We start from the raw sequence: 14,653 nt of genomic DNA, 5'->3' as shown, positions 1-14,653 counted from the left end.
GTGACTGCCGTGCCAGGCAGCCCTTACCTTAGCTGGAGGGAGGCCAGACCTGCAGGCTTGCGTATAACCCTGTCCCTGTTACTAGGTTTATTCCATGACAGACGGGAAACTGTAGAAAATATCTAAGATAAGTTTGATGGAATTGAATCACTTATTAGAATGCAATATGGTTCCCATCTGACTAAAACTACTTCTGCCAGTCCCTCCCTCCACCCTTCTCCTTGGGGATTTTAATGCCCATAAACCTCTGTGGGGTGATACTGTGACCACTGACCAGGGCAGGATTGTTGAAAACCTGATGGCAGGGCTCGATCTTTTACTCCTCAACAGTGGTGTCCACACACACTTTAGTGTTGCAGACAGCACTTTCTTGGCCATTGATCTCTCCATCTGTAGCTCTGGATTCTTCCCTTCCATTCAGTGGGGAGCTCATGACAATTTGTGTCACAGCGATTGTTTTCTGATCGCCTTATCTGGTCTTCACCAGCACTTTCCTAGAGGCCCTCCTTGTTTGCCATTTACTAACGCGGATTGGGATGCCTTTTCTTTGGCTGCCATCCCAGCTGTTTCACTGCATAACGGCACTGAGTGTCCTTAAGGAGTTTGAATGAGGCCATCCTTTCTGGAGCTGCTTTGGACATTCCTTCTTCCTCAGATTCTCGTCGATGTATGTCTGTCACTTGCTGGACCTCCCCAAAGTTGCCAATTGCTAAAGACCGCTGTTGTGCCCTCCAACACTACAAACGGCATCCATCTCTTGAGCACCTCCTTGCTTTTAGACAGCTTCATTCTTGGGCCCATTATCTTAAAAAACTAGAAACAGATTTATTGGGAATTATATGTCACTGTCATAGGGCCGCAGACACTCTCTTCGCAGATTTAGGCAGAGACCAGGCACATTTTTAGCCTCCGTCGTCCTACAGGCGTCCCAGGAATTTCTGTGAATGGTATTATCCTCACCAGTCGGGGCTCTATCACTGAGCATTTTGTTTGGCATTTCGCCCAGGCCTCAACATTGATCCACTATCCACCCACATTCAGTTTCTCAAACACAGTCTGGAATGACTTCCTTTATCTTCAATTCCCCTATGCATGGAGTTTTATAACACCTCATTTAGCGAGTAGGAATTCGCCAGCACTTTCGCAGTCCGCTATGACATGGCTCCTGGACCACACCGAGCGTTTCAACACTTACTGATGGCTAGCCAGTGCCATATACCTGCCCTTTTTAACTATCTCTAGACCAAGGGGAATTTCCTTCCCATTGGTGAAAAAGTGTCGTTATTCTAGTTGTGAAATTTGGTTAACGACCTCTTCAGATGGAGAACTGTTGTCCGATCTGTTTAACCAATGTCCTTTGCAAGGTACTGGAACATATGATGAGTTGAAGGCTGTGTTGGGTCCTTGAATCCTGGGACCTTTGGGTTCCACTCAGGGTGGTTTTCGCCAGTGGCACTGTATTGCAAGTGATTTAATCCACCTGATGTCTGCTGTCCAAAAGGCTTCTGCCTGACATTGACACCTTGTTACAATCTTCTTCGATCTATGTAAAGCTTATGGTACTAGGTGGCACCTTGCTATCTTACATGAGTGGGGCCTCTGTGACCACCTCCTGATTTTTATCTGGAACTTTCTTTCATCTCACTCATTTCAGGTACATGTTGGCACATATCATCTGCAGGAGAATGGGGTTCAGCAGGATTCTGTTTAGTGTGTCCCTCTCTTTTTACGTCTCTGTGGTCTGCTGGTAGCTGTGGGGCCTCTTTGTATGCTGATGATTTTTCATTTATTTTTGTTTGTCTGCGATGGGTGTTGCTGAGTGCAGACTGCAGAGAACAATATACTGAGTGCATTCTTGGGCTCTCTCCCCTGGCTTCCATATTGCAACTGCTAAGACTTATATTATGCATTTCTGTCATCGGTATACAGTCTGTCCCCATCTGGATCTGTAACTTGATGGCCAGTCCCCCCAGTGTGGTGGACTCTGTTTTTTTGGGACTTGGTTTTGATGATGCCCTGTTGATGTGGCTTCCCCATTTTCGACTAAAGTGGATATGGTGGTCACACTTCAGTACTTTTCGATGCCTCAGCAGCATCAATTGGGGTGTGTACTGCTCTACTCTGATACGGCTCTACACAACATTGATTCAATCGCATTTAGATATTATGGGAGTCTTTTGTATGGCTCGGCATCACCTTTGATATTACAGATTCTGGTCCAGATGCACCATTGTGGGATACAATTGGCAACTGGTGCTTTTCAGACAATGGCCGTGATTAGCTTCCTAGTGGAGGTAGGGGTTCCACTTTTGCAGTTCTGTGCCAACATCATTTGATGATTCTGGCATTATGCATCCACTGTTTCCCGGAACACCTGAACTACCATCTCATCTTTCCAGATACGGACATGTACCTCCTGCAATGGCAGCCCAGGTTTGGGGCTACAATCACCATCCGCATCTGAACCCTTTTTCTGAACTCCAGCTTTCACTTTTTACCACCTCTTCATTGGACAATGTTGTGTACACCTCCACGGTGCATCCCCCATCAGCAGCTCTGTCTTGACTCATCACAAGGTCCAAAAGACTGATCATCCTGAGTCCTTCTGCCACCAGTTCTCCATTCTTGGCATGTTTCGGGGTTCATAAGTAATCTGTACTGATGGTTGCTGGTGATGTTGGCTTTGATTAAGTTCATGCAGTATGTAATTAACTCTGCTCCTTGCCTGATGGTCACAATGTTTTCACTGTGGTGTTGGTAGCCATCTTTCGTGCTCTTGAGCATATCCGTTCCTGCACCAGTGAGTCCTTTGTCATCTGCAGCTGCTCTTGGAGCAGTTTACAAGATCTTGACCAGTGTTCCTCTCTGTCCGTTGGTCCTGACTATGCAGTATTCCCATTTTTCCCTCAAACAGTGTGGACACTCGGTGGACTTTGTCTGGACCCTGTGTCACATTGGCATCCTGGAGAATTAACTTGTTGAAAAATTGGCTTCCAACAAGCCATCTCTTGAGATTGGTATTTCGGAATGGGACCTTAGAATGGTATTACACCTTAAAGTTCTAATGATTTGGTGCACGGAATGGCATACTCTGACTTTGCTGAACACACTATAGCAATAAAGGAGACCATGCGGGCCTCTTCCAGGGACTCCATCGTTCTTTGCCGGCTGCGCATCAGCTATACTTGGCTGACTCATGGTCATCTCCTCCACACAAGGATCTCCCCCACTGTCATTGTGGAGCCCACTTGACAGTGGCTGACATTTTGCAGGACTGTCCTAACCTAGTCGACCTGCTGCAGACCCTTAATCTTTCAGAATCGCTTCCCCCTTCTTGTGTGTTCAGTTTGACTTTGTGTTCTTCCTTTGTTTTCCTGTGCTCCTCTCACCCTGTCTGTGTCGCTAATTTTTATGGGTATTGTTGGGTTCGGGGGATCTGTCCTCTATCACACTTTTTACATTTGGGGGGGGGGGGGGGTCCTCTTACTTCTCCCTTTTCTTCTTCCTTGTCCCTTTCTCTAGGCTTTGTTGACATTCGGTAGACCTTGGGGTTTTCTTTCCTTGGATTTCACACACTAGGCCCTTCTTTAGTGTGCAGTTTGGTTGACTGTACTATTCTAGTTGGGGGGGGGGGGGGGACTGACGACCTCATAAATAAGTCCCTTTAATCATTAAACTAACCAACAGTTGTACAGCACACAACACAGAGTAATGCCACAAACCTCAGACGAAACAGTGTACTATGATTAACTGCCTTCACTGTATGAATAAAAAGATAGTCATTGTTCTGCACTTCAATTGCATTCAGCAAACCAATACACCAGGTGCATATCAGCCAATTCTTCATCACTAAATTTATCCATACAGTTCTGTACCTCTGCTAATGTACGGTTCACATTAGTGAAAAAACAAATGCAAGATGAAAGTGAGCAGTACTGAATGCAAACTTGAAGGCTAAAAGTAAAATGAGTACTACTGTTGTTAACAACTGTGAACAAGTGGAAACAAAACACATTGCGCATACCCTCTACATTTAAACTGTTGTGCCCTGTTTTCAGTGCAGTACAGATGCAAAGCCAATTGGTGGGAGAAACAAAATGCAATAGCTTTATAATGAGTTGCTGGAGAAGGTTGTGGCCTTATACTGAAATACCTAGAAGGTATCGCTGAATGAGTTCTTTTTCACTCTGCTCTCACATCTTGGGAATGCTTGTAATTTGCTCACCTTTTATGGTCAGAGAATAAGCTGCTAAATCACATATGAGTCTCATTTTAGGTGACTTTGTTAACTGAATTGTTGGGTTTACCATTCATTCTCGTACAACACTTACAGTATTCCAAGAACTTCATGAAGCTTAACCATGTTTATCCCCTTTAGTTCATGTTCTAGCATTCATTATTGTTGCTAAAAATTTGGAGAGCACAACATTTCATCTAAAAAAAATGATCTTTAGTTAATAATAATTTGTGCTCATTTTTAAAATTTTCACCTTAGAGGGGAAACTGTCATAGGTTTCTGAGTAGATATTCTTCGATGAAACATGGTTTAGTATTAGCAAGTCAACTCTTGTCCAGTATTTTAAGAATCTTGTTGTATTGTTTGATGTAAGTAACAAAATGATATTTAATTTGTAGGATTATGATGACTGGGATATTGAAAAATATCAGATATATATTTTTGGCTAATTTCCTTTATCCCCTTCATTTCTAAAGTACTTGGTTAGTTCATTGTATATGCACAGTAATATTTCATTAGTTAAAAATTTCTGTTTTCAGGTTGGCTGCGTATGTAACAATGCTGTGATACATTCTGACACACTTCTGGGTCAGCCAACAGAAGGTGCCCTGCTAGCAGCTGGCATGAAGGTGAAGTACATTTACTCTATTTAATTATTTTTTCTTCATTTTTAGTTACAAATGAGTGTAGTTATATCTTTGCCAGGAAAAGGATTCATAGAAGGGACTGGTGGTATTCTTTCTTCATTTTATACCTGAAGTATTTGTAATAAAAAACTGCAATTGTAGCATTCTGATATGACATTCATATATCTACATCTGTGTTGACATCTACACGATTACTCTGCAATCCTCTGTTAGGTGCCTGCAGAGAGTTCATCAAACCACCTAAGAGATACTTCTCTACCATTCCATTCTCTGTGTGTGGGAAAAATTAAAACTTAAATCTTTCTGTGCAAGCTCTGATTTATCGTATTTTCTTCTTCTTCTTCTTTCTTTCTTTCTTTCTTTCTTTCTTTCTTTCTTTCTTTCTTTCTTTCTTCGTGTGGGGTCATCTAAGGACCACACACCAATTTCAATGCTTTCTGCTTTGTTGTTGTTTCTTTTTCCTCCAGTATTCTTTCATAGTTTCGCTATGTATCCTTTTTCTCTCCTCGGATCATTTTGACGGTGCTTTCTTCTTCCTCTTGCCTTGCAGTTCTTCCATTTTTAACACTTTCCTCTTGAAAATCTCTCTTTCCATTGCATCTTTTTCACTTATGTTGTTTCTTTCCAAATCTTTCCTAACTTCTTGAATCCAGGTTATTGTTGACTTCTTGTCCCAAAGATATTTAAAAATCTGTATGGTGAACCTCTTGCTGTTCATTCCATATTAGTGTCCAAAAAATAGCAGTCGCCTCTTTCGTAGTGTTTCATTTATGTTTTCTGTGTTGCGTATTTTATTATAATGATCACTCTTGAACAAAATATTTTTACACTCTGAGCAGAAAGCTGGCAATCGAAGTTTGATGAGAACATTCTACTGCAACAAAAAATGCCTTTGGTTTAATTATTGCAACCCAGATTCATGTACTATTTCTGTGGTGCTCTCTCCTCTATTTCGCAATAGTGTGAAATGAGCTGCCTTTCTTTGAACTTTTTCAATGTTCTCTGTCGATCCTTGCTGATGCAGATCTCACACCACACAACAGCACTCCAGAAGAGGACGTACAAATGTAGTGTAAGCACACTCCTTAATAGACCTGTTGTTGTGTTGTAGTCTTTGGTTTGCTTTATCCACAACTTCATCTGTGTTATCGCTCCAACATAAGTTATCTGTAATTGTAATCACTAAGTATTTAGTCGAACTTACAGTCATTACATTCGTCTGATTTATCATGTAACTGAAATTAAGCAAAATTTGGTAGACTCTTGTTAATTCGAACCTCAGCAATAAATCAAATTTCTTGATAAAGCAAAATAGTTGTCATTCTCTTGATTAAACATCAATAAATCAAAGAAATTGTGTACGTCAGATAACAGACTCTCTACATACACACTATAGTTTGAAGTTAGCGGCTGTCAATACTCGGTAACTGGAATTGTTTTGTCAATTTCTTCCGTTCTTATCATCTTTCAGTTCTGCATGACAGTCTTCTGCTTACTCAACAATGTATAATGTACTGCAGTTCATAGACCATTTATAAAAATGAGAAGAATATTGGGGTCTTGGAAACTGGGGTGAAACAAAATTAGCGTAGCGAAATCTTTAGAGTTTCCACTATCCTCACTTCAATAATCCTGAAGCAGAAACTATGGATTGCTGGAAACATATCACATGGAGGGATGAAGTGGACTCTCATCTGCAAGGAGAGTTCTCACTTCTTGAAGCATGCTTAGTCAATGTAAAGGACAAAATATCCCTGTGAGAGGCTATATTATTAAGGAAAAGGCAGGAGCCATTCGTTGTTAATCTTCTAGCATTGAAAGCTACCTCTAGTAAACAAGTTGCTTGCAAACTATAAGAAAAAGACTGAATCATTTTTAAGATGATTTGTGGAGAAAGCACAAGTGCTGATGACATTGTTTGGCATGGAAAAATGACCTAGAAAGCCTGCTGGCAAGTTGTAAACCATGTTACTTGTGCAGTACTGACAAAACTTCCCTTTCTACAAGTTTATAATCTTGACCACAGATTTATTTTTTAAAGATGAAAAATTTTGTTTGGAAATCATAGCAAAGATGTGGTAATGTCCTTGCTTGTAATGAACATTGACAGGTCTGAGAAGCAAAAATCACTTTTGATAGTGAACTCTACTGTCCCACAGGTCATTTCCTGTGGTCCACCAGCCTCAACAAATTCATGGATGACAACAGAATAGGCCAAAGAGCGGCCGTTGAACCTGGAAAAAACATGGAAAATGGAAGTGAACATGCACAGTTCACAATTACCCACCAGCTCTGGAAATATGGAATAGCATTTTTTCTGGTCAAGCGCCCTTTCAGAATTACTACCACTTGATGGGAATTTGGAATTTTACAACTTTGTACTGCAAAGCTTGTTGATTGTCATGCCACCTCCCTGTCTCCCACCACCTCCCAAAGTCCCACCATCCAGCCACAGAGGAGCATTCCACTTGTAACTCAGTACCACCAAAGACTGGAGCAACTGAATGACATTCTCTGTCAGGGTTTTGATTACCTCTCGTCATGCCCTGAAATGAGAAATGTCCTGCCCACCATCCTACCCCACCCCTCCCACAGTGGTATTCCACTGTCCACTGAACCTGCACAATATACTCGTCCATCCTTACACAACCCCTGCTCCCAATCTCTTATCTCGTGGCTCATACCACTGTAATAGACCTAGATGCACAATCTATCCCATACATCCTCCCACCACCACCACCACCACCACCACCACCACCACCACCACCACCACCACCACCACCACCTACACCTACTCCCATCCCAGACACTAACATCACATATCCCATCAAAGGCAGGCTACCTGTGAAACCAGTCATGTGGTCTACAAGCTAAGCTGCAACCACTGTGCTACATTCTGTGTAGGCATGACAACCAGCAAGCTGTCTGTCCACCTGAATGGCCAGTGACAAACTGTGGCCAAGAAAAAAGTGGACAACCCTGTTTGCTGAATACGCTGCCAAACATGATATCCTTCATTTCAGTGACTGCTTCACAGCTTGTACCATATGAATCCTTTCAACCAAAACCAGCTTTTGTGTATTGCACAGGTGGGAACTTTCCCTCCAATACATCCAACATTCCTGTAACCCTCCCAGCCTCAACCTTAGTTAGTCTCTGTCCTCAGCCAACCAGCCCCTTCCCTGTTCCCATTACAGCATTACACAGCTGTCATTCCACCGCCACACCTAGTCTTTTATTTCTTTCCTTTTCCGATGTTGCCACCCCCTCCCCCCTCACCACCTCTACCCTCCCCTCGATCTAACCTGCAGCACTTCACTGTCCGTCACTCCCACTGTACTATCCCTTCCCCTGCATGCCCTGGCCTCCTCCTTAAACCCACCCAGTCGCCACTCCTAACGTGCACTGGTGCTGCTGCTCGCAGTGTGGGTTCAGCTGCCTGAAACTGCAGTTCCGTGTGTGTGTGTGTGTGTGTGTGTGTGTGTGTGTGTGTGTGTGTGTGTGAGAAAGAGAGAGGGGGGGGGGGGGGGAGTGAGTTACGAAGGTCAGTGGCCGAAAGCTTTAATTGTGGCAGTCTTTTTGTTGTGCCTATCTGCGACTCCACATCACTGCATTCTATTTGTTAGTTTTTAGTAAAGTTTTCTCTCAACAATGTAAACAAGTAAGTTTAATGTTGTTCTGGTGCAATGGAATGTGCAGAATTATGGTGTCTTCGTTTTTGAGTACATCGGTTTTCTGTGTGCTGCATTCTACTTTACTAATCACAGAATGAACAGGTTTCACTCCCTGAGGAGTGTTTATTAAAAATGTTTTTTTTCTATTTTACCTTGCAGCATGGGATGTATGGTGTGGCAGACAAATATGTTAGACTCCAAGAGTACCCATTCAGTTCCGAACAGAAGATGATGGCTGTGAAATGTGTGCCTAAGTATGGTGATGTAAGTGCAAGAAATTTTTTTGTGATATTCAGTGTGATTTTCATGTGTATATAATGTGAGAAATGAGGTCTACAGTGACTAACTGTGCTTACCTTTTCAGAACAAAGAGGAGACCTACTTTGTGAAAGGAGCCCTTGAGAAAGTTCTTCAGCAATGTACAAAATACTTAATAAATGGTACAGTACAACCCCTCAACGCTAAGAAAGAGCAGGAATACCTTGCTGAAGCATATGAGATTGGCAGAAAGGGTCTCAGAGGTAAGGTTTACTGGCTGTGACTTGGAGTGCCTGATGAATTAACAGAGGATTATTTTTAATATATTGAAAGCAAATGATGACTAAGAAGACTGTAGAGAATACTTACGGAAAAAGCAAACAATTTTTATAATAATATGTTTCTGTATCTTTCAATATTTTCCATCACAGAAATTATTTTTGTACATTTCAAATAAAAAGCTGCATGTAATAGTTGCAACAACAGATGTAAGTCACATACACAATGAGGGATTTTTGTGCTTTTGTTGCAGAGCAGCAGAAAAAAAGTTTGAGTTGATAGTTAACAGTTTCATTTCCCATCTGAACTCTCTAAACAGGAATCTCTGTCTTGTGGAACTGCTGTATGCTCAGAGTATATTATTAAGCTGAATTCTTAGCTTTTTGCCCCTTCTTTTTCTGTCTGCCCCAATCTTAACATATCATTTCATCTGCCCATGCCTATAGATTTGTTTTCATGGTTTTTTGTTCATGCATGTGAGCGCACTTTATTTGTACTTGTTGGAAAAATGCCATTGCCTCCCCCCTCCCCCCTTCATCCTCTTGTCTCCTTGGAAACTGTTTACATTTAGACTGTTAATATCCTTTCTCAGTGGATAACTGTTTCACTTTAAAATTTTATGATGCAGTAACTTGTTGGTTAAGATTATTTTCTTACTGCTTCTCTAACTCTGAATGCAGAACTTGCTTCTGCCGTGTGTATACCATTTCCTCCTCCTTGCTTCCCATCTTGTTCTTTCTTAAGAGTTCAGAAGACTAGGGATACAACTTGAAAATAAGAAAAATTCTATATCTAATAGCACTGTTCCGTAATTTCTGTTTCAGTGAATCGCAAGTGAATACTGTTCAAAATAATTTGTATTTTATACACAAACACAGTGTGTACAACATTTTGTCATGTTTCCACCAAATTACAGTGACTCTGAGAAAATATCATTGTTATGTCAGAACGAGACCTTTCATAAATTAACTACTAAATTCTTTTCATAAATATAATTGAAATAGTGCTCTCTCTCTTCAGTGTAGATTGACTTAAAGTTGAACTGCTGTTCCATTTTCATTCTTGTTAAAGTAAGGTGCATTCCTAATGTGACTGACAGTAACTGTATTGTAATGACCTTTGACAATTATGTGCTTATAAATATTGTTTTGGATAACTGTGTAGTTGCTAAAATAAATGTTTTGTGCAATATTTTTGTGACAACACTTTGTGTTAATTTAATGATATCATTCTGAATTTTACCCAGTGATGGGAATGGCAAGAGGCAGTTCACTTCAAGATTTGGTTTACACCGGCCTAGTGGGCATCTGTGATCCACCCAGACCATTTGTACGAGAATCAATACAAACACTAGTGCAGTCTGGTGTGAAAGTAACACTAGTAACAGGAGATGCACAGGAAACTGCAACTGCTATAGGTAAGAAAGTGCTCCAGCAAGAAGTCTTTAAAGTTATCTTACATTGTTTTAATTATTTTACTTTCACTGTCCCAAAAATTACAGTTTTCAGTCATGTAATTCTAGGTGCAGTGTTTATCCAAAGGCTCACAATTTAAATAATTCCATATCTTCTGTTAAATGACTTAAATTATTAAAATTAAAGGCTAAACTACCAACTGATCAGAATGTGAGGAAAAAGTTCTTGCTCCCTCTCAGAGATGATGCTGAAATCAGTGACACTTTCTTGTATTGATATATGTTCCCCAAAATATAAATTTCAACTGGAACTGAGAAATACTTTATGTGGGTTTTTAAAGTAGATAAATCAGGTGTTTCGTTCACAAAGACTGACTGGAATACCAACCTGTCATAGGATTTTCATTTCAGATAGTTTATCACCATGGAAATCAATCCAGACGTGGTGAATATTTATGAGAAGTGCTTTCCTTCTTTTTCAATTACTTAAGAAATCACTGGCACTCTTCAAGCATGCCATACTTGCAGATGATCCTCGTTAAGGACATACCAAAACTGCAACCACAAAGGATATTATTGATGAATTGCACAGTAGTGAAGTGGAATTTTAATGGTGAAATAGCTGATGGCATGTACATGTTAGGAGATTAATTTGTTCAGCATCATGTAAATAATTGTCTCTGAGAAAATTTGGCACTTGAGGAGTGCCTCATTTGCGGAATGTTTATCAAAAACAGTTGCAATAACACATTTATGAGCTTTGTTGTGATCATTTTAAAAAGAATACAATCAAACTGTTGAGATGGATGAGGCATGAGTTGTGAAATAAAACCACTGGGTTGACACACGTCACTCACTGCCAGAGACTCTGATATCTCTCTCTCTCTCTCTCTCTCTCTCTCTCTCTGTGTCTCTCTCTCTCTCTCTCTCTCTCTCTCTCTCTCTCTCTCTGTGTGTGTGTGTGTGTGTGTGTGTGTGTGTGTGTGTGTGTGTTGTCGTCTAATTCTGATGAAGGCATTTTTGACTTTTTGACTGAAAGCTTACTTGTTTGACAGTCTTTTTGTTGTGCCTATCTATGACTAAGCATCTCCACTACATGTTGAGCAGTAATCTATCCTTTTCATAAAATTGTCATTAGACTCAGTTTTTTATATCCATACATCTCCACTCCTGGGCAACTTGTTGTACACCATTTGTGTATTTCAATATCTTTTCTCTTAAAGTCTCCTTTGTCTTTTCAAAGTGTTTGTATCCTGATGATAGGTTTAAACAGGTAATTAGTGAGGATGTTCATGAACCCTATGCTTGAATATGAACTACTGAAGAATGTAACACAGTAGTTAAAGCATAGGGCTCACATTTAGGAGGAACATGATCAAATCATCATCTGCTGAACGGTTTTTAAGTTTTCTGTGATTTCCCTAAACCAGTTAATGCAAATTCTGTATTGGTTTCTTTGAAGAGGACTTGGCTGACTTCTGTTCTCATTCTTGCCCAGTCCAAGCATATGCTCTATTTTTAATTGCTTCATTGTCAACAGGAAATTTAACCCATTTCTTAATCTTCTTCCAAATTCAGCCAGTTTTATTTTTCTGAGTCAACATTTGTGGAAGTGTGTTGTTATGCATCAGATGCTTTCTTAGATCACTTTCAAATGCTCATCTGTTTGTGTTTATATAACATATGCTTCAGGGGGTAAAATCAAGGTGTATGGTTTATTGTTCTATGGTTGGAAAGTCAGTTGACAAAATTCTTTGCCTTGTATCACCTACTGCCAGATGTCCCTGCCCATGTCAGTAACGACCAAGCCTATTCCAGCAAAGATTGCCACATTGCAGTATTAACACCTTCCTTCTGTGCTGCCTTGATATTCACCAGCCAGTGTTGTTTAGAGAGATGGTCACAGTTATACAGATTCTTTCTAGCGATATCTTCATGTTTCAGTAGCACCTTCTATAGAATAATTTATAGAACATTGTGACAGAAACATTCATAAAAGAGATCAGAAATAGGTGCAATTAAGTTTGTGTGGTGTGGTAAATCTTCAGTTTTAACATATAAATGCTTATTTTTGCAAATATTGAACAGTATCTCTCTAACTGGTATAGTGTGCAACTGTATTCTGGAATAAGATTTAATTCTTTATTTGCAGCTTCAATGATTGGCCTAGATACTATCCACAGCCAGGTACTGTCCGGAGATCAGATAGACTCAATGACTGATCATCAGCTGGAACAGATAGTGAACAGTGTTAGCGTGTTTTACAGAGTCACTCCACGCCACAAACTATGTATAGTTAAGGTAATTCAGATTGCACAATATTTCTCACACTATTTATTTCTGCAGAAACTGTGAGCTTTATCGTTTTATGTTGTTTGTGATCAGGCGTTTCAGAGGAATGGCATGATTGTTGGAATGACAGGAGATGGAGTAAATGATGGCGTAGCTCTGAAGAAAGCTGACATCGGAATTGCAATGGGAAAGAATGGGACGGATGTGTGCAAAGAAGCAGCAGACATGATTCTTGTTGATGATGATTTTCACACCATTATGTAAGTAACATTATATGTATTAAAAATAAAGATAAGTAATTTTCTTGTGAACTCATTTTTATGGAAATAATACTTTAATGATGCACAGAAAATGAGATTTATCTGGAAAGACCATGAGCCATGTTGCTCTTAGCAAAGTTTTACCCAGGGGTGGTAGAAAAGTGGTTTCACATGATCAGTGGTATTTTCTTTTATGTGAATATTTCTAATATAAAAAGTGGACATTATATACTTGGGGCAGAGGTACCCTTTAATATAGAGTGCTTCTCTTAAAACCATCTTAGCCCTTTACTCATCTGCAAATCTTTCTTTTACAATTGATTGTTTTTATTCATTTATTGCTCTAAAATTGGAGTTTTTGATGTGTGGTATTATATATATTTTGTTTATATAAATTACTGAGTTTTATTATCAGTCGTTTATACTTTCCAGTACACTGAACTTTTTTGCTTTTGGTATGGTTGTATGAAAATGAGGCAAGTGTGATTCTGAAATATCCTGGTTGATTAAAACTGTTTGCTGGACCAAGAATCAAACCTAGAACCTATGCCATCTGTGGGCAAGTGGTCTACCAATGGAGTTATCCAAGCACTACACATGACCTGGCTCACAGCGGACATATGCCGATACCTCTTTGCCTGCCATCCAAACTTCTCAAAGGTTCCAGGTTGGGGTCCTGATCCAGCACACTGCTCACATTTGCCAGGAAGTTTCATATCAGTGCACAGTTCACTCCAGAATGAAAATTTATTCTGAAAATAATCCCTTAAGTTTTGACTAAGCCATCTCTACACAGTATCCTATCTTCTAGGACCTTTCTGCAAGGTCTGTAGGGGAAATTCTGCAAAGTTTAAAAAATAGGGAATGAGGTACTGGTAGAAATAAAGCTTTGAGGGTGGGCTCTAAGTGGTGCTTTGTTGGCTTGATCAGTAGGGTGCTTGCTCATGATATACAAAACTCTCAGGTTTGAATCCTGATTCAACACAGAGTTTTGATGTGCTAGGAAGTTCCAAACGGGCATACTCTCTGCTGCAAAGTCAAAACTCTCTGTGGAAGGAGGATATCCATCAACATGTCCAGCTGTGGATTTTAATACGTGTGAAAACTATAGTTTTTGACAAAAAAATATGACATGGCTACATCCTGTTGAGATTAAAGTTTTTGAAGAGACAGTGGATGTGATATAATGTGGAATAAAAGTAATGGGAGGAGTAATATCCTCATAGTTGATAGTCACACAAATAGAATGAAAAAGTTTTTCAGGGGGCATTGTATGTCCTATTCTGCCAATATTAAAGTATCAAATTTTGTGACCCAATATCTTGGAAACTTTTTAACACATCAACTTAAAATTTTACATAATTATTGAATGCATCTTTCCAGATACACTGAATTAGAATTGTTACTAAAATTGTATTGCGGGGCATATTGTCTTTTTTTCAGACACTCAATTTTTGACAGAATTTTGTAAATAAATGAACATAAAACAAAAGAACTCAGGATATTTTAATTATTCTAGTTCCATATGTGTTTGGGAGTGTAGCCATGTATGGAAGTGAAACATGGACGATAAATAGTTTGGACAAGAATAG

The 14,653-nt window shown here is 39.9% G+C and overlaps 1 protein-coding gene across 4 annotated transcripts in view; it reads left to right on the top strand.

The window, feature by feature from the left end:
* The window catches only part of LOC126354725 (calcium-transporting ATPase type 2C member 1), an 86,295-nt gene that overhangs the window by 51,651 nt on the left and 19,991 nt on the right, over nucleotides 1-14,653 (top strand). For all 4 annotated transcript variants that reach the window (XM_050004581.1, XM_050004579.1, XM_050004580.1 and 1 more), the window contains exons 11-16: nucleotides 4,777-4,866; nucleotides 8,718-8,822; nucleotides 8,923-9,079; nucleotides 10,342-10,512; nucleotides 12,662-12,810; nucleotides 12,895-13,061. In XM_050004581.1, the coding sequence (XP_049860538.1) occupies nucleotides 4,777-4,866; nucleotides 8,718-8,822; nucleotides 8,923-9,079; nucleotides 10,342-10,512; nucleotides 12,662-12,810; nucleotides 12,895-13,061 (839 nt within the window). The remainder of the gene's footprint in view (nucleotides 1-4,776; nucleotides 4,867-8,717; nucleotides 8,823-8,922; nucleotides 9,080-10,341; nucleotides 10,513-12,661; nucleotides 12,811-12,894; nucleotides 13,062-14,653) is intronic.

The sequence above is a fragment of the Schistocerca gregaria genome, chromosome 3 (genome assembly GCF_023897955.1).
Source record: "Schistocerca gregaria isolate iqSchGreg1 chromosome 3, iqSchGreg1.2, whole genome shotgun sequence".
Taxonomy (NCBI): domain Eukaryota; kingdom Metazoa; phylum Arthropoda; class Insecta; order Orthoptera; family Acrididae; genus Schistocerca; species Schistocerca gregaria.
The sequence above is the reverse complement of the archived record's forward strand: the minus strand, read 5'-3'. Positions and strand labels throughout refer to the sequence as shown.